Here is a 20788-nt window from a genome sequence, read left to right as displayed (position 1 = left end):
TTGTATTATGCAAAATTAATATAAACATGTTTCTAAATCTTTAAATGACAACAATTTTGTTTTACATTTGGAAGAAATGTCACCAGTGCTGTACACCAATACTATACACTCACCGGCCACTTTATTAGGTACACCTTACTAGTACCGGGTTGGACCCCTTTTTGCCTTCAGAACTGCCTTAAACTTCATGTCATAGATTCAACAAGGTACCATAAATATTCCTCAGAGATTTTGGTTCATATTGACATGAGAGCATCACACAGTTGCTGCAGATTTGTCATCTGCACATCTATGATGCAAATCTCCCGTTCCACCACATCCGCAAAGTGCTCTATTGGATTGAGTTCTGGTGACTGTGGAAGCCATTTGAAGACAGTGAACTCACTGGGATGTTCAAGAAACCAGTCTGAGATGATTCGGGGTTTATGACATGGTGTGTTATCCTGCTGGAAGTAGCCATCAGAAGATGAGTACACTGTGGTCATAAAGGGATGGACATGGCCAGCAACAATGTTTAGGTAGACTGTGGCGTTGACACAATGCTCAATTGATACTAATGGGTGTGTCAAGAAAATATCCCACACAGCATTACACTACTAGCACCAGCCTGAACCATAGATACATGGCATGATGAATCTATGTTTTCTTGTTGTTGATGCCAACTTCTGACCCTGCCATCTGAATGTCGCAGCAGAAATCGAGACTAATCAGATCAAGCAAGGTTTTTCCATTCTACTAATGTTCAATTTTGGTGAGCCTGTGCAAATTGTAGCCTTAGATTCCTGTTTTAGCTGACAGGAGTGGCACACGATGTGGTCTTCTGCTGCTGTAGCCCATCCGCCTTAAGGTTGGATGTTTAGTGCCTTCAGAGTTGCTCTTCTGTATACCTCGGTTATAATGAGTGGTTATTTGATTTACTGTTGCCTTTCTATCAGCTGGAACCAGTCTGGCCATTCTCCTCTGACCTCTGGCAATAACAAGGCATTTGTGCCCACAGAACTGCTGCTCACTGGATATTTTGTCTTTTTCGGACAATTCTCTGTGAACCCTAAAGATGGTTGTGGTTAAAAATCCCAGTACATCAGCAGTTTCTGAAATACTTAGACCAGCCCGTCTGGGTCACCTTTCTTCCCAATTCTGATGCTCAGTCTGAACTGCAGCAAATCGTCTTGACCATGTCTACATGCCTAAATGCACTGAGCTGTTGCCATGTGATTGGCTAAATAGAAATTTGCATTAACGAGGAGGTTTTGTACAGGTGTACCCAATAAAGTGTTTATTAATAAAGTCTAATAATATTAATAATAAGCTGTGTATTATTACTTTTATTATTTTTTTATTATTATTAAACATTCTCACAATAAAAACAACAACAACCAAAAATACTAGACAGTTATTGACATTTGGATCAGACATTTAGTTAATTCCAATTGTGATCCCAAATCATTTCATAATACATGACACCATTAATTTTTCTCTTCTACATTTTTACAAGTTGTGTAAATCTCTTTTCAGTCCTCCAGTATGTAGAGTCCAAAAAATCCTGCCATCTTTACGATCAGACACACAAACATTGCAGAGGAGCCCAAGATCTATTTTTAGACTCTCCACATTCAACCCTGACTAATTATGAGCAGAAAACCAACTCAGAGAAGACGTTTTTCAAGCTCCGTGAACAACTGTGTTTTGGTCACATGTCTGATTTCAGCTAACTGATGCATAGAGATGAGCCTGAAGCTAAAGACGTTGCCATAAAATACAATAATAATCCCTGTCAGCGCTTGACCTCACTGTGACAAAGACGGACTTTCTCAAGTTGAAGACTTAAAAAGGCAATTCTAAGAATAACTGTGTTTGATAAACCTAAGGCTCTACCAAAACAGTGGTCTGATGCATGATGGATCGCCTTCAGCTTTATGGCCTTCTTGGGGAAGGTAATTCAGCCATGAAGACAGCAATGTTTTTAAGTGCACTGGAAATTACACTGAGCTTAATGGATTAAGATGCTTTTTTAATATTGCAGGATTACTGGGTGCACATTATTTGGTTTGATGAGTGGGAGAGAACAAAATTGCATAAAAAACCCATCAAAATGCTTATCGATTTGACATCTGTTGCCCACCTTGATGTCAAAATTACATCAAATTGTCATCTAACATTGGCGTCAAAAACCATTACAAGATAAGTCTTTATTCTATGTTAACAACCGCCTGGTTGTACTTTATCCCACTTATTACTTGCCACAAAACATAAAAAAGACACAATACATCGTTCTGAACTATAATAGTTTAATAATTCTTTATTTAAAGTAGTGGTGGGCCTTTATTGTCAAGTAGCGGTGGGCAGTGCTGTGTTAACGCAAAATTCTTATCGGGCAACAAAAATAAAATTGCCGCTAATCAATTCTCAAAGTTGGGTTGGGAGCTGGGTCTATTCTACGCAAACTATGATGACTTTCACCTTGATATTTTAGCGCGGACGTATACCTGGCTGAATTGTACTGTAGGTGGCGAGAACAAGTCTTCGAATCTTCTTGTATTCCTACTGTGAAATAACCACATCAAACATGACGTGCTAACATGGATGCAGTTCACTAAAGTGAATTTGATTAATGTTAGCTCCACATCTAACTATCAGGCACCTGTAGAGTTTATGCGTTCGAGTAAAACATATACAAATAAAATGAACTGGGTGCTTTTTTAAATGAATGATGGTGAATAAAAATCAAAACAATGAGCCTTCTGACAAAAAGAGTGCCCTTCTGAATCAAATCAGCAGGATGCCCTTCTGGATCTTTCACTTACTTTTAAGACACTACTGACTATGCTTACATGAACATCTGTGATCTAGTTATTTGCCTTAAAAGACAATAACATAATTAAGGTGTTTACGTGAAGTTCTTTCATATAAGATACTGTATTTTTGGGTGACTTTAACTACAGTTCGGTAGTTTCGCAGTCACTCATGAACATTTTATCCATGCCCCATGACAAACTGGGGTATTAGACACAAATAAGGAGTAAGGACTGGTAAGAGTGTTATGGATTGTAATAACGCACGCCAAATGGAAAGAAAAAGACTTCCACATTTTGCAATGTGTTTGTGTGTGTGTGTTTGTGTGTGTGTGTGTGTGTGCGGTCCTTTACTGACAGCCGTGTGTGAGGATCTTGTCGGAAAATGTGGCGAAAAGTTCCACATGACGGTAATAGTTTGATTGCGGTGTTTACTTCAATAATGCCACTAACATCTGCATACTCCACGTCTTAATTCCATTTCTGTGTAGTACAGTTATGACTTTAGTCGGACTAAGGTGATCAAAAACCGCTGTTTTGAGCTATGTAGGCCTACAGTTCAAAATTCATGTTTAACTGAATAAACAGTTATTGAACATCATTTATTTTTGTCACCAATTATCATAATAGAACAGTTTCTCAAACAGTTTGTGATGCATTTTGGAAACAGGAGATAAGCCCCTGGTCTAATGCGCCACCTGGCTTGAGAAACCTGTTCTCAAAGACTTACTTTTAGTCATTATTTGTGTAGCACACATATTCTGAATGCCTTTGGCAGAATTCAAATGAGCCATTTTAATCTAGATTAATCTAGATTAATTCCAAGATTAAAGTGAGATTAATCTAGATCAAAAATGTATCTATGCCCACCTATAATTTAAAGGCAAAACTGATAGAAACAAAAATGGCGGAATGGAGCATATACACTAACCTACGTATTATTCAGTGACAAGATGGTGCCAAACAGTGAAAAACAGTGGTTTTACAGACAAGCATGTAAATATGTATATGAGGCACTGATGGTGAGCCTGTGTTATTTAGCGGTTGTTATCTGGGATTATCTCGCGACTGATCAATCAGAATCAAGTTTTCCAGAGTCATGTAATAATCGAATGTAGCATATTGCACGAATAATTAAATCCAACATTATTTTATACTTCCTATACCTTCCTTTCTCATCTCAACACAACATGTTGTCACTCAGAATTGAGACTGATGTGAAATCATGTTGTAACACAGCCAAAAGGAAATTAATTGCAAAGGCATCCGATCATTGGCCAAACGTTTCATCAATCTGAGAGTTACCCACTTTCAGTCACGTCCACCAATCTCGCTGCCAATCTGCCTATTATCTGTGGCCTAAAACACATACTGAAAGGAAATGAGTAACGTTCAAAGGCGCTGGCGTCGCCTGAGGCAGAAAATTACTCAATTGCGCACAATGGAGAAGCAGAGAGTGTGAAAGTATGTGCGCTGGTCAGGTGACTGTGAGGATTTACACACTAACACATGGAGACCAGTGTCAACACTCGGCTGACAATACCCATTTATGGAGAAGTCAACATATGGAGAAAGTTACTTAATACAGGGTTCCCACACCTTGGTTAACTTCAAACTCAAGGACCTTTCAAGTACTTTCAAGTTCCAGAACTCTCACAGATGCAATATATTGTGTGACACATTACACAGTGTTCTCCTGTAAGATATATTGCTACAGTTTTCATGTGTCAAACACAACTTTACAATAAAAAATTCATTCATTTTCTTTCGGCTCAGTCCCTTATTTATCAGGGGTCACCACAGCGGAAAGAACCGCCAACTATTCCACCATATGTTTTACACAGTGGATGCCATTTTAGCCCCAGCCCAGTACTGGAAAATGCAATAAAAAATTCTTTCATTTATTTTTAGCCATGAGAGAGATCTGATATTATATTTGTCATATTTCTGTTTTGTGTAAAACTGATGAACATAACACATCCTATACTGCATTTTTAAATGATTTGATAATACATTTTTGCATGGATTCCATTGAAAAGAGCTCACAGGTTCATTTAACCAGAAGTTTGAAGGTTTATGAATATGCCTTCATGTTTTTCTTGCATTATCCTAACAAGCAAAGCATTTCAAATTCAAAGTAATTCAATTTAAAATGTTGTATTAAATAAAATATTTAGGGAAGAGATTATCAGAAGTTTCATGGGCATGTGAAAGTCATGACCAAGTAAAAAACTTGGTGTAAAACATGATAAGCAACACATAATGTGCAGTAAGCAAGAATGCAGAAAAGTGTTGGCAAAATAACACATTAATGAACCATAATAAATTATATGGAACCTTTTCCATACATTTTTTAACATTTTTTTTAATTTATTCCAACACAGAATAAATTCAAGTACTTATAAGAACCTGTATCTGTGTATATTTATTTTCCACAACTTTCCAGGGTATTGACATTTTTCCCTTCAGATTCACAAACTTTCAAGGATTTCAAGGATCCTTGCGAATCCTTTTAATATTGATCAATGCACATTGAACCAAGACACTACAGACCAAAATGCGAGAAAAATAAGCAATATATACTAAATAATCAAATGAGGGTGCACAGAAGTAAATCTTAGAAAAGGTTATTAGAAGTGATGTTATGTTATTTAATCACTCCATAGTTCAGAAAATACTGCAAACACAATTTGTTTTTTTGCTAAATAAAATGTTGTATATAATTAGGAGCGTAATATATGAGCAAATTCCTTAGTAAAAACATTTAGAATCCAGATAGGAATAAAACTGTGTATTTTTGGTTTGTGAGTGAAGTTTCCCAGCAGGCACTGGACATCAGATTGACTTTGCACCCCAACGTTGTGGCGATGTTGCATTTAGTTTGAAAATGAAAATCGGGTTGACATCAGAACTAAACGTCAGGCCGAATCAATGTCCAACGTCCAAGGTCTAATCATGTTACACCTTGAAGTTTTGTGAACAATACCACTATGACGTCTATCAGATGTTAGATTTTAAACGAATAAACGTCAGCATTTGATGTTAATATGACATTTGTTTAAGATGTTGGCTTGGTGTCGGATTTTGGCCACTTTCCAACACAACTTAAAATCAACCAAATATCAATGTCATTTGACGTTATTATTTGACATTAGGTATGCCACGGTTCTCAATATAATATTGAACCGTATGGTACGACCTCCACGGTTCAATAAGCGCTTGTGAATTTTGGTTTTCTCGCGGTTTTGGGTTTAAATAATTTATGTGCGTTTCATATCTGCCCGAATGGACTGTGTGTGCCTGTAAATCCATGAGCTGAGATGAGGAAACTCCTCCCCGCGAGTAAATATCCAATCACTTTGCTCTAAAGTTAGGGGGCGCTCGACCATCATTCCACACTTTAACATTGTGAGCGGTGGTAAAGTGAGGCTGAGGCAAAAGTACAAGGAAGTGCCGGCAAAGTGAGACAACAGTACGAGTAAGCGCCGGCGTCTTTCAAATCTGCGGTGTGAGGACATTTCGGTTTTGCCGGTAAGAATAATGCCAATAAAAGAAAAAACGGTGAACAAGAAATAACTGTGTGCAAGTATTGTTTTACACGTAAAACCATGACTGCACATCTGCAACGCCATCACCCAGCAATATCACTGTCTAAAGGCAGGATAGCAGAGAATGTAATAAAGTCTTACAAATAGCAACAATCCCTCGCTGAATCTTACAAGCAAACATACCCAACTGGTTCCAAGAGACACATAAAAATAACAAAGGCAGTGCGGGTGTTTATTGCTAAAGATTTGCAGCCGTTTTTGGTGATTGGAGATGTGGGCTTTTGTCATTTTATAAAAGCACTCGATCCGCATTACAGACTACAGTCTCGCATTTTTTCAGCACCAAGATAATTAAGATGGTTTATTTATGTTTACTTAAGTACAAATAAGTTTTTTTGAAATGGCCAATTTTTCTTTATTAACTTCACATGTATGTTTATTTTCAAAGTGTAGGATTTTATGTGTTGCCCAGTTTGTACATGGGCTACCAGCAGCTGTGAGATTTCAGTGTTAATTTTTTTATACAATACACTAGGAACTAGTGTACTTTTGCTTTTGGCTTTTAAGTAAAACAAAATGAGTATTGCAATAAATCATTTTATTTTTTTCTCCTAAACCTCTTACTGTTCCTATTGCCTATAGACAAAAAAAAAAAAAAAAAAAAAAAACATGTGTCAAGCCATGCGAACCGAACCGAAAACCAAAACCGAGGTATGTATTGAACCGTGGGCTAAATGTATTGTTGCATACCTATTAGACATCAAAATAATGTTGTCCTTAAACACTGACTAGACACTGAATTTTGGTCACCTGACGTCACAGCATAAATCTCAACTAATATTAAAGTCTTATGATGTTGCGTGCCTACTGGGTAAAGTGTATATTTATGACTCGTGCGGGAGAAAAAAACTCATATGGTGAAAACAGCCTTTGAAAATACACACTGAAATTTAAATCTACAAACACAAAATAAAATTATGCAGTAAAAGAACACTTAAATGTGTATTCTGAATGATTTCTTTACAGGAGACTGAAAAAACACTGAATTATTATTTTCTTTTAATATAATGAATTATTATGAAGGAACATGTATTTGTGTAGTTGCACCACAGGACTAGGCCCATACGGAATCTGCGCGCACAGAAATAAACAGATCTTTAAACTTGTTATTAAGTCTATTCATCTACTTGTGTAAATGTGTGTATATGGGCGACGCGGTGGCGCAGTGGGTAGCACTTGCCTCACAGCAAGAAGGTCGCTCGTTCTAGCATCGGCTGGGTGAGTTGGCATTTCTATGTGGAGTTTGCATGTTCTCCCCGTTTTCACGTGGGTTTCCTCCAGGTGCTCCGGTTTTCCCCACAAGTCCAAATACTTGTGGTACAGGTGAATTGATTGACCGTAGTCAATGAGTGTGTGAATGAATGTGTGGATGTTTCTTAGTGATGGGTTGTGGCTGGAAGGGCATCCGCTGAGTAAAAACATATGCTGGATAAGTTAGCGGTTCATTCCGCCGTGGCAACCCCAGATTAATAAAGGGACTAAGCCGAAAATGAATGAATGAATGTGTGTAAAATTATATTTATTCAGTTTTTAAATTAATTTCGGTAATAATATTGGCTAATATGAAAGTGTTCAGACTTATTTACAATATTGTTTGTAAAGTAATACTTTCTGTCTTTTAGTATAATAAATTTAATATATTATATGAGACTTGCTTTGTTTACCAACTAAGTGGATCCTATTGGATTTGCATTGTAAACATTAAATAAATGTTATATATGTAATATTAAATAAATGTTATATATATATATATATATATATATATATATATATATATATATATATATATATATATATATATATATATATATATTTATTTATTTTATTTTTTTATTATTATTTTTTATTTTATTTTTTTTACAAAATTCTGCACAGAAATAGCAAAAAATTTATTCAGATTCTGTCTGGCCACACATAACATAGCACAGTCTGGTAAAATTGTCTCTTTATAAAAATAAATTACCTAATATATTTCAATATATTAAAGGTAAAGGTAGTCACCTTTACATGCAGTCATAAGAGTATGTGCTTGATTCATTTATGCTGGTTACACCACACGTCCTTGATTCAAGAAATAAGCTAAAACATTTTTTCATTGCTAAAAGGGAATGTTTTATGCAAGTAAATGAATTGATCGGGTTTTAAAACCTTCTGAGGGCTGTTTTGTTGAAAGTAATGTGTAGATTTTGTCCTTTTTAGAAGGATTATCATGGCTTCCAATGGGTTAAGTAATGATATTTCAGATTATATATGTTAAATAAATTCAACTGCATTGTATTTTTCTTTGTGGTGGGTCATATGCAATTCAAAATTTCAAAGAGTTTCTCTCTTTTTAATAAACAAAAATGTGTAAATGCACAAAAACATGAACAGTTCAGATGCAAAAACCTGCAAGTGCCATCTTCTAACTTTAGCATTTTTCTGAGCCTCCTGTGTTCTTATTTATTTTATTTTAAACTTAAAGCCAACAAAAAAACCTATTTTCAAAAAGAGCTCAATTTAGGAGACGTGGATGCATTTCTTCTAAACTCCCATTCCTGATATGGTTTTACTAAAACTTTTGCACCCCCAAAACTCTGAATGTGAAAATAATAAAAAAAAAAAATTCTGAATAAAGCACAAGAACCAGATCTTCCATTCAACCCAGATAAACAAATAGTCCCTCATTTTCCTCCATGTTTGCAGAATAGCTATTTAACACCGCCATGAAAAACATAAAAACAAAAGGAAACCAGCACCAAAGCACCCCGACCATCTCATTTGACTCTCATTTCCATCTGCGCGCCTTTACGATGTGTCCCCATAGCGTCTACGTCCACAGATTACTGAAAAACCCAAAGCATGCAAAGCTGTCATTTGCATGTTAGCAGGTACAAATCTAAAAATATGAAGAAGCTTTTCGCACATGAGCAGCTGTGGAGGAGGAGGAATCGATGGGGCTTCCTCTTTGGTGACACACAAAAAAAGAAAAAGAAAAAGCATAAAAAAGCAGAGCCAGATACACAGAAGGCAAACCTGAAGAGCACCAGCATGAGGATTTCTGGCCAATAAAGCCCTGGATCTACCATGTCTGGCCTAATTCAAGCTTTCCCAGCGCATTTCAGCATGGACAGAGACGATTGCAGGAGAAACAAGACCTTGTAAGTGTCGTCTTCTTCACAAGGGAGTGTATTGTGAGGGGTTTTAGGGTAGCTTTGCATGTGTGAAATGCCGACAACAACGCTGACTTTCTCTCCATAGAGGAAAGAACCTCATGTGCCGATTAAAGTCAATGTTCGCCGGTTCGTCCGCTCCGGAGAGGTGAGGGGATGATAAAAAGTGATATAGTGGATGTGTGACAGGGTTTCTGCAGGTTTCAGCCCTATATGGTTAAATAAATAAAAAATGATAAAATGTCTATAAATATATAGTAAATGTAGGAGTAAGACTCAATTGATTGACTTTTTTTATCAGAAATATATTTTTACTAACGTGGTTAATGAATATATATATATATATTTTTTTTTTGAAAGTTGACACTTTTTAAATGCAAAAAAATATACAAATGGCTAAAATTGTATTTGTAAAAAAAGATACCTATGGTATGTAAACAAAACAATAAAACTATTAAATAGTTTGTATATTTAAAAGAATAAGAATAATTATATACACACACGCATATATATATATATATACATACATACAAACAATAATACATACAAATGTGAGACTTTTAAAGAACTTTAAGGCCCTTATATACAAAATTTAAGACCTATTTCATAATAGTTCTTTACTGATAATATATATTATTATTATATTGTTGCAATTATAGTTGAACATGCAACAAAAAGAACTTCGAAACCACAAAATCAATACAAAAACAGGTTGTAGCCATATATATATATATATATATATATATATATATATATATATATATATATATATATATATATTCTAAAATGAATTGACATTTTTTTAAATGCCAAAAAAATATACACATGGCTAAAATTGCATTTGTAAAAAGAAATCTACAGTGTGTAAACAAAAAAGTAAGACTTAATTAAACAAATATTTTTTGTACATAAAGAAAATATTATACAGTTGAAGTCAAAATTATTAGCCCCCGTGAATTATTAGACCGCTTGTTTATTCTTTCCCGAATTTCTGTTTAACAGAGAGAAGATTTTTTTAGCATTTTTCTAAACACAATTGCTTTAATAACTCATTTCTAATAACTGATTTATTTTATCTTTGCCATAATGATAGTAAATTATATTTGACTAGATATTTTTCAAGACACTTCTATACAGTTTAAAGTGACGTTTAAGGGCTTAACTAGGTTAATTAGGTTAACTAAGCAGGTTACACTATTAAGAAAAAATATAGCTTAAATGGGCTAATAATATCGTCCCAAAAATGGTGTTTAAAAAATGTAAAACTGTTTTCATTCTAGCCAAAATAAAACAAATAGGACTTTTTCCCAGAAGAAAAAAATATTATTAGACATACTGTGAACATTTCCTTGCTCTGTTAAGTACTCTTTAAGATCCATATATACAAAATTTAAGACCTGTATAATAATGATTCTTTACCAATAATTAGTCAAATTATAGTTGAACATGCAACAAAAAGAATTCAAAACAAAACCCAAAATCAATACGAAAATTGGTTTCAGCCCTGTATGGTTAAATAAAAAAAATGATAAAATGTCTATGGATAAAATGTATTATGTTACAGTAAGACTCAATGGATGGATTTTTTTTTTAAATCGGAAATATAGTTTCACTAACATGGTTAATGTATTCGATTGTCAGAAATCAATTGACACTTTTTAAATGCTAAAAAAATAAACAAATGACTAAAATTGTATTTGTAAAAAGTAACCTACAGTATGTAACAAAAAATAATTAAACAAATACATTGTTTGTATATAAAAAATTAATAATAAATACATATATACAGTTGCAATCAGAGTTTTAAACCCCCTAAAATGTTAGCCGCCCTGTTTATTTTTTCCGTAATTTCTGTTTAAACGAGAGATTTTTCTAAACATAATAGTTTTAATAACTTATCTCTAATAACAGATCATTGCCATGATGACAGTAAATAATATTTGATTAGATATTTTTCAAGACACTTCTATACAGCTTAAAGTGACATTTAAAGGCTTAACTGGGTTTATTAAGTTAACTAGGCAGGTTAGAGTAATTAGGAAAGTTATTGTATAATGATGGTTTGCTCTGTAGACTATTGAAAAAAATATATATAGATCAAAGGGGCTAATAATTTTGACCCTAAAATAGTTTGAAAAAAAAGCTGCTTTTATTCTAGCCAAAATAAAACAAATAAGACTTTCTTCAGAAAAAAAAAAATATTATCAGACATATGTGGAAATTTCAAACATCATTAATTGTCAATTGTCAAACATCATTTGGGAAATATTTTTAAAAGAAATAAATTCAAAAGAGGGCTAATAATTCTGATTGCAACTGTATACTCATTTGATAATCATTTTTTACCAATAATATTAGGGCTGGGCGATTTGGCCTAAAACTAAAATCTCCATTAATTGAACATTTTAACTCAATTATGACTAATAAACGATTATTTTATTTGTTTATTTACTTTATTTTTTTGCCCTCACAGTTCACTGGCAAGTTTTTTATGCCTTCTAATGGCATCTTTGGAGCCAATGTAGAGCAAAGTAAGGCTCAAGAATGGGTCCATTGTCCTACTTGACCAGAGATCAGATGTGGCTGCAAAAATAACAGAGCGGGGTCACGTGACACGTAGGGAAAGCAATTGAAAAAAATCGTCCTGGAAAAATTGGCTCGATTATGGGTTCTGCATGTCGATTTTGATTACTTTTAGATTAATTGCCCAGACCTAAATAATATACAGTCCAATTATATTTGAACATGCAACAAAAAGAACTTCAAAACCACAAAAACCAATACAAAAACACATTTAAAATACTTTTTAATCATTTATACCGTATAAAGATAAGTTACTTTATTAAAAAGTTCAAAACTTTACTTATTTTTATCAGGTATATTTTTAAGTTATACAAATTATAACTTGACGTTTTAGTCATTTTAATTGGTGTAAGTTGAAATTAAGTAAGTTCAATTTGATACAACTCAAAAATTGAAGACAGCAGCAAATGTTTTGCATTAATATAATTAAAAACATTAATTAAATTAACATTAAAGACATTTAAGACCTGGAGCACAACAACAAAGTGCGATTTAAGACTTTTTAAAGGCCTAACATTTTAATTCTGGCATTGATTTGAGGCATGTTAAGACCTGTGGAAACCCTGTGTGAGGTCAAAAATAGTTTGAGACAAGAGATATTGCTTGTAATCCGGTCAACTAATCAAACCTGTCTGATCCCATCAGGCTAAGTTTAGAAGACACCCAACAATGGTCTCAGTCTCTGGAGCGACTCCTCGGGTCCAAATGTAAGGCCTTTTTTTTGTAAGTTTATTTTTGGCACTGGTAAACTGGAACATAAATTAAAGAGGTGCTGTTTGCCTCCTCCAGATGGCCTGGCAACTTTCCGCACCTTTCTGAAATCAGAGTTTAGCGATGAAAATATCGAATTCTGGTTGACCTGCGAGGATTATAAGACGATCACATCATCCCATAAGATGAGCTCTAAGGCCAGGAAGATCTTTGAACAGTTTGTTGAAGCAGAGTCTCCGAAAGAGGTAAAAGACACAACACTGTTGATCTGCACACTGTCATTCATAATGGTAAAAATGCTTTCACTTAGTACCTAAAGGCACACATGTCAGTACCAAAAGGTCCATATTGGTACCTTAAAGTACATACTAGTACCTTTCGAATGGGTACCAGCTTTTTTAATTGCTGAGAGTGATTAATTATTGACGCCATTTACAATAGAAATGCTATGGAGATAATTTTATATGTTCAATATTTAAATAACTCAAATATGCATTAATATTTAGTCAAAATGTACTGTTACAATTTAACAATACAATCAAAATGTGTATAAACAATTGCAATATGCTAATACATATTCATAATTAAAGTATTTACATATTTGTTTTGCCACAGTAATAATAATAAAACCTTTTATAAGTACTATAAAAACCAAATAAGTACATGTGTAACAAACTATTAATATCTATCAAATAACAATACAGTATCTAATATAAATAATCAAATATTACTATTTAAATTTAAATAAATAATTTAAAATTAAATAAAAAACTAAAAAAGTTATAATAATTTAATCACCACTAGATTTTTATTGAAATGAAACTCTATACAAAGCTCATTTATTTATTTATTTATTTATTTATTTATTTATTTATTTATTTATTTATTTATTTATTTTATATTATTCAAAAAACTGACCCTGCATCCACAGGACATAAACATATTGACGTTGTACCCCAACTTCGTGGAGACGTTGGATTTTGTTTGGAGATGAAAATTGGGTTGATGTCAGTGTCAAACGTCCAACCTAAAATCAACCAAATATCAACGTCTAATCATGTTACACCTTGACGGTGTATAGACGTTACCACAATGACATCAGACGTTGGATTTTGGTCACTTTCCAACACAACCTAAAATCAACCAAATATCAACATAAATTGACGCCGCTATGGGACGTCAAAATAACCTTGTCCTTAGAGGCTGGCTAGAGGTTAACTTTTGATCACCTGACGTCATGATCTAAATCTAACCTATTATTAACATCTTATGACGTTTTGTGCCTGCTGGGAAGTTTACCACTGATTGGTATATAGATATTTATATTAATTTTTAGATAAATTTCAGATTACAATAGTTCAGATTACAAACCAGACCAATAAACCCATTGCCCTATAGGACCAAAACCAAACTAAGGGAAAAAATAACATTTACCAAAATGATCCAGTTGGCACCTTGACATCACAGTGATGAAATCAAACACAAAATAAAAGAAGTCAAACATGGTAATCGATTTAATGTCAACTGACGACCTTGATGTCAAAACTGAACTTGCCATCTAATGCTGTGTTCACACCAAACGGTTAAGCACGGATAAATCACGTTATTCATGCGTTAATAGATGCGTTAACATTTTGAGTATAATCGTTTCATTCGCGTGTCAAATTCGCTTTATTTGCGCGTCAAATTCACTTCAGAACAGATGCGGATTCGCAGAACAGATCTATCATGGCTGGGGCTTCTGTCTGCCAGGTGACTCTAGCTTCATTGCTAAATGGCTAACATAGATTTTAATAAGAGAATAGCTTTGTTCATGGGCTTTAGGAGGACTGAAAAACAGAGTTGATTCGCTTGGAGCCGCGTCTGAGTCCACTAAATCCATTCAGAGGTACACCAGCTCTGTAAGTTCATAAACTCCTCCTGAATCTATACCTGGATGATGCAGGCTTTCAGCGGTGCTTCTTACTGAGCCGAGCCCAGTTTGATGAACTGTTGTCAGTGTCGGCAGGAGGATTTTCCCCCTGGACACCAACAACAGGCGCTACATCATAATCACGCCCCCCAAAAGAGCAAGCTCCTGATTGGTTAACCCGACATGAATGTCTGATGAAGTTCAGTTTTTCCAACTCGAGCGTTTAGCGCGAAACACATGATAGGCACGTCAATTGCGCAATGCGCTAAACTCGCGCCACCTCATTCCTGCGAATTGCGTCAGTCGCACCACCTCATTCGCACTTATTGCGCCACAGGATGTCTATTCACATCTTTGCATTGACTTAAAAAGTAAATCACCCGCGCTTGATGCTTCTTCCGCATCTCGTATGAACACAGCATAACACATCAAAAACAGGTCTTCAAATTGATTTTTCACCTATTTTTCACATCAATGTTTGATGTCAATTTGATGTCATTTGAACATTAAGGCAGACTAAATGCATTGTAGAGATACAAAATAGAGTGTATATTTGGAATTTGGAACTAAAACTTTTCCTATAATACTTTTTGTCAATACTTTGGTGGTCAAAAGGACATCAATGTGTAGATGTCAAATAGATGTTAAGATTTTGATCAATTTTCTGTTGTCAATTTGATGTTGTTTTGACATCAAGGTACCTGATTGTGGTCCATTTGCAAAAAACCATGGCTTCTATATTACACATTTGATTTTTTTGCAATTACGTTTGCATATTTTAGACAAAATGTCTTAATATTTGCCCAGTATATATTCCAGTCACTGTAAAAAAAAACAACTATACAATCTCTAAGTTATAATAACGGGTTTTTATGTTAATTTAATTTACCAACTTTTTAAATTACAGATTAAGATTCAACTTGATGTTTGTCTTAAGTATTAAGAGTCAGTTTAATTTAAGTTAAAATAACTACTAAGTTTAATTGTATTAAACTTTTTAAAAAGTTCAAGCAGACTTTTGTTTTTCACAACACAGACTCTGTGTACATGTCTCTTATTTGCATGGCAGATAAACATCGATTATCAGACCCGCGAGGAAATCAAGAGGAAAATGAAGAGTCCAACTGCACAATGTTTCGACGAGGCTCAAAAGATTGTCTACGGACTGATGGAGCGGGACTCTTACCCTAGATTTCTAAGATCTGAGATGTACAAAAGCCTCCTGGAGACGATTGCGGCAGACGATGAAGCGGGATGACTGTGTGGATGTATCAAAAACACTGTACAAAAACTGGAAAGGTCTGGTCTTCCGTCTCGTGGACAGGACCAGAACCACTAAAAATTGAGCCCCTTGAGACCCTAAAACAACCAATAAGGAGACAGTATGGAGCAATGGTTGGACATATGCCATTGATATCAAAGGAAATTGAGAAGTCTGACCAGTTCCTCAAATGAAGGTGCTTCCTGTGTAGATAAAAGCCAGCTCATCCGGTGGTTTCTAAAGCTACATATTTGGGCAAAACACTTTGGGCATAACACTATTGTCTTTTTCCGGCACTTCCAGAATTTCTTCAAGATCTGCTTTGCCATGTGGCAGTTTTTGTAGCTCACATAGAGCAGGGGTGGCCAACCCTGTTCCTGGAGAGCCACCTTCCAACAGATTTCAGTTAATACCCATATCAAACACACCTGAACCAATTAATTAGGAACTGAACACCACATGATAATTACACGCAGGTGTGTATGATATGTTTTGCAACTGAAATCTGCAGGAAGGTGGCTCTCCAGGAACAGGGTTGGCCACCCCTGTAGTAGAGCATGGCATTTATAACGGCAAAAGTTGTGGGTTTGATTGCTAGGGAAAGCAAGGAATGATCAATTTTATACCTTTACTTTAAAAAATGCTGTGTTTTTCAATCCAATGCTGCATCCTAATTTGCATACTTATACTATGTTCGTAAAGTATGCACTGTAGCATTTTTTGTGATGAAAAATTTATACTTTTAAATGTGTAACAAGAGAGCATGCGAGTTTTGGTACAAACTACATTCTCATAAATGGACCGTTGTGTTGCTTACACTGTAAAAAGTGGAGGAATCCACATAATTCCTTCACGTCGTCCCAACGCAAATCAATTAATGATTTTTACAGTTTTAAGTTGAGTGAACATATAACAACTAAGCCGTCCCCAACAAAAACCTCAAGAACTGTGTTGTTTCGGCTTATTTTAATTGGAACTTGACCTTTTTAGCTTTAGTTTTCAGCTCTTAGTAGTTTGAAGAAGCACCAAACTTAACATTTTTTGAGTGTATTTACAGTTGAAGTTAGAATTGTCAGGCTCCTTGAATTATTAGTCCCCTGTTTATTTTTTCCCCAATTTTTTCAAAACATAATAGTTTTTAATAACTATTATTAATAATTATCTTTGCCATGATGACAGTAAATTATATTTTACTAGATATTTTTCAAGACATTTCTAGACAGCTTAAAGTGACATTTAAAGGCTTAACTGGGTATATAGGTTAACTAAGCAGGGGTACGTTTCCCAAACAACGACGTAACTTGCAGCTGAACTATCATAGTACGATGCATCGTTTGGAAAAAGAACTATGTAGTGATGAGTGTTTCCCAAAACCCGCAGTTTCTTTATCCCGGATCCATAGCTTGAACCACGTTAGTTATCTCGTAAAACGCCCATAATGACGCTCTTAACAGGGTGGAGTAACTACTTCTTTAGAGAAAAACACAATTTCTCTGTGCAAATTATATTGTATTACATGCACATGCATTTAAAATAAAATCCAATATTAGATTCGGTAAAAACATGCACTCGCTTTCCATATTAACTGAAATGTAAATAGAACATAGGGCCTATGTTTGCTTTATTAATATTGAGAAGTTTAACATTACATATACCATTCTGAAACATATCACTTACAACAGCTAGCACGTATTGTAATATCCTATAAACCATATAAATAAATAAATAATGAGGCTATTTATTATAAAATTAAATATAATTTTTAATTATTAGAAATGAAGAAATCATACTTTAATAATAATATTAATGATGCTGATAATTATTATTATTAAGTAAATAAAAATAAAAATAAAAATTGTTTATTTAATTTTTATTTTTTTGAAAAGTCTACTTTTACAATTTGACATATTTAAACTACGGCAGAAAGTCATAAATAACCTACTATAAATTAAAAGACTTATCGTATCGTTGTTTTCAAAAGCTTTAGAGACGTAACATAAATTCCGCTTTTAATAGGTCACCTACAGCTTTCGCCATGAGGCTGTGTTTAAAATGAGATAAATGTTTTCAAAGTGCACTGCGAAGAGAGCACAATTGTAAACATAAAGATCGCTGAAACTAAACTGTAAAAATAGTTTGAAAGCAAATTACACCTAAAAGAGATGACCTTAATGCTTTAATTGTTAAAATGTTTTAAATGAAAGGTCATAGAGGGGATAAGTGGGAATAGAACACAGCCAGGAACTATGTTTCTAACAACAGCTCCAGAGCAGTAGTTGCGAGTGCTCAAGTTTGCGACACAGTTTGCAAATGTTTGTTGGAGCGACAGATTTGGGAAACGGCAAATCAACAAACTATGTTTGTAACGACGGAACTTGTGACCTTAGTTGGTTAACGATGGTTTTGGGAAACGCACCCCAGGTTAAGGTAATTAGGCAAGTTATTGTATAATGATGTTTTGTTCTGTAGACTATTCAAAATATATCTAGCATAAAGGGGCTAATAATTTTTACCTTAAAATTACTTAAAAAATTTAAACTGCTTTTATTCTAGCCAAAATAAAACAAATAAGACTTTCTCCAGAAGAAAAAATATTATCAGACATACAGAAAACATTTCCTTGCTCTGCTAAACATCATTTGGGAAATATTTCAAAAATCAAAAAAATCAAAGAGGGGCTAATCATTCTGACTTTAACTGTACATGCCCTGTCAATCATCTTGCCATCCATATTTTATCCATATTCTCTTCATATATAATTTCCAACCATATTGGAGATGCATCAGCAGGCTAATCGGCAGAAAAATCTCCCAGGTGTTTGCATAATTATGCATTTAGAAGCCAATGACCAAACTCGTCTTTATAAGTGTTTACATTGTTGTTGCAGATGAAACATAATGCGGAAAACGTGAAATAAATATATTCTAGACGAGGTTACATACTAATAAACAGTCATTCCAACATATTTATTAAAGCCTCTCCGCTAAACTGCAGGTCTTTTGGCCATCCACCATGTTTGTATTGTAGTTTGTTAACACTTTTTACCCACGGTTGTAATTTTAACCGAATTACATCTACTGCTTAATGTATTCTTGGTAATATTAGCGATTAGAGCAAAGCCAATGGAAGGCAAGCCTGAAATGATTAGCCTAAAATGCATAATGGCTAATGCTAATGTGGCATTTTTTGCATTGACAGGCGCCTTTTTTGAATGATTTACCAACGGCCGTGAACGTTTTGCGCGCTGCTTATCCGCAATTGAGCGCTTCGAGTTTTAACTGCCTGCTGCGCCTCTCGTTTTTGTAGTTGTTTGGAAAAGGCATGTTCCGTCTGTCGCGTCTGTTTCATTCTCAGATTAAATGAAAGCAGAGGCAGGGTTTCCGTTGAGGCGACAGCAGTGTTTGTGTTGTCAAGATGACTACTGAGACTTCTAAAAAGGGAGGAGAGGCTAGCGGTCGCTGTTTTGAGTTATCCAGAGCTGTACGACTCACAAATCTTGAATTTCACAATACTATTTAATATTAAATTATCCCAATATCAAAAGTAATACTCTCGCACAGTACCCAGCTGATTCATTCGTTGCCTCGCATACCACACTTTCTTTTTTTTTTGTCAACAAAAAAGGCGGTGTGGTGTGCCTCGTGTTTTTGAAATGTAAAAGCACATTCAGTGTGATCGACCCCTAAAAGCCAGAATTTGATTGGCTAAGATTTGATTTAGATGACGAAGTTAGCAATACACGTTTTCCAATGGTGTGTACTACCAATGCTGTCTCACTGCAATTCGTAACTTTTTTATTTAGTGGCTATTTCGCATTAATTCATACAGTCTCATTCGTACAATTTAGTACAATTGCTTATCCCCCAATGATGATTGGGTTTAGGGGTGGGGTATGGTGCCTCGCCTCCTTTTTACAAGTCGTACATTTCGAATTTTTAAAAATCAAATTTGTACGAATTAGCCATTTAACTGACAAAACGTATAATACTTACGTCTCCTTGTAAGATCAGGCTGGTAATACAGAAGTTTTTTTTTTTTTTTTTCATGTCTCCTATTGTAAGAAAGTCTCTGATCTCCACCTAAAATTTATACCAGAAATAGAACAACATTGGGATACTCATTTCAACATTTTTGAATACTATTTAGAAAGAATATATGCAAATTGGGATGCAGCACATCTTTGGACATATATGGTCACAACCAAATGTTTGTTACAATTTCAGCTCAATAATTGGGTTTGTCTATATGTGTCTAAAACAACTCACCATTTATTAGATTGCTCAATGCAATTTAAGTAACTTCTGAGAAAAACCACCAGCCAAATACATAAAAGCCATGTACTACAAGTTACAAAAAAGCAACTCCAGCTTGTTGGTTGAGGTTGTTTAGACATTTTGAGAAAGGAAGTTGGCATATCCTATTTCGAAACTTATTGCCACACAGATATATAAAGAAAGTGTGACGTAACGACCTGCTAGAAGGTCAAGTTGAAGAGAAAAAAAGAAGTACACTGTAAATCATGCTGGCTACTAAATTTGGGAAAATATAACAAAGGAAAGCGTTGTGGTAAAAAAAATAAATCTAATGGTTAAATTTGTCCATATCTTACTCAAATTTGCGGCAAGCATTTGTTTTGGGGTGTACAGTTGTAGCATGTGTGCCACACACAAAAAACTGTAGGCATTACTTTTAATGTTATTACATTTAATTTAAATTTATACTATTTATTAGCCACAGCCACTGGTTGGATGTTGACTTTTTGCTGTCCA

General features: G+C 34.5%; 1 protein-coding gene across 1 annotated transcript; it reads left to right on the top strand.

The window, feature by feature from the left end:
- Positions 1 to 8265: 8265 nt before the first annotated feature.
- rgs13b (regulator of G protein signaling 13b) lies at positions 8266 to 17572 on the top strand. Its single transcript, XM_087304402.1, has 6 exons — positions 8266 to 9540; positions 9641 to 9700; positions 12781 to 12842; positions 12925 to 13091; positions 15828 to 16360; positions 16553 to 17572. The coding sequence occupies exons 1-5, from the start codon at positions 9467 to 9469 to the stop codon at positions 16014 to 16016; spliced, it is 552 nt and encodes a 183-aa protein (XP_087160528.1). The 5' UTR covers positions 8266 to 9466; the 3' UTR covers positions 16017 to 16360; positions 16553 to 17572.
- The last annotated feature ends 3216 nt before the right edge of the window (positions 17573 to 20788 follow it).

The sequence above is a fragment of the Danio rerio genome, chromosome 22 (genome assembly GCF_052040795.2).
Source record: "Danio rerio strain M-AB ecotype USA chromosome 22, GRCz13ab, whole genome shotgun sequence".
Taxonomy (NCBI): domain Eukaryota; kingdom Metazoa; phylum Chordata; class Actinopteri; order Cypriniformes; family Danionidae; genus Danio; species Danio rerio.
This window is presented reverse-complemented; position numbering and strand designations above follow the sequence as displayed.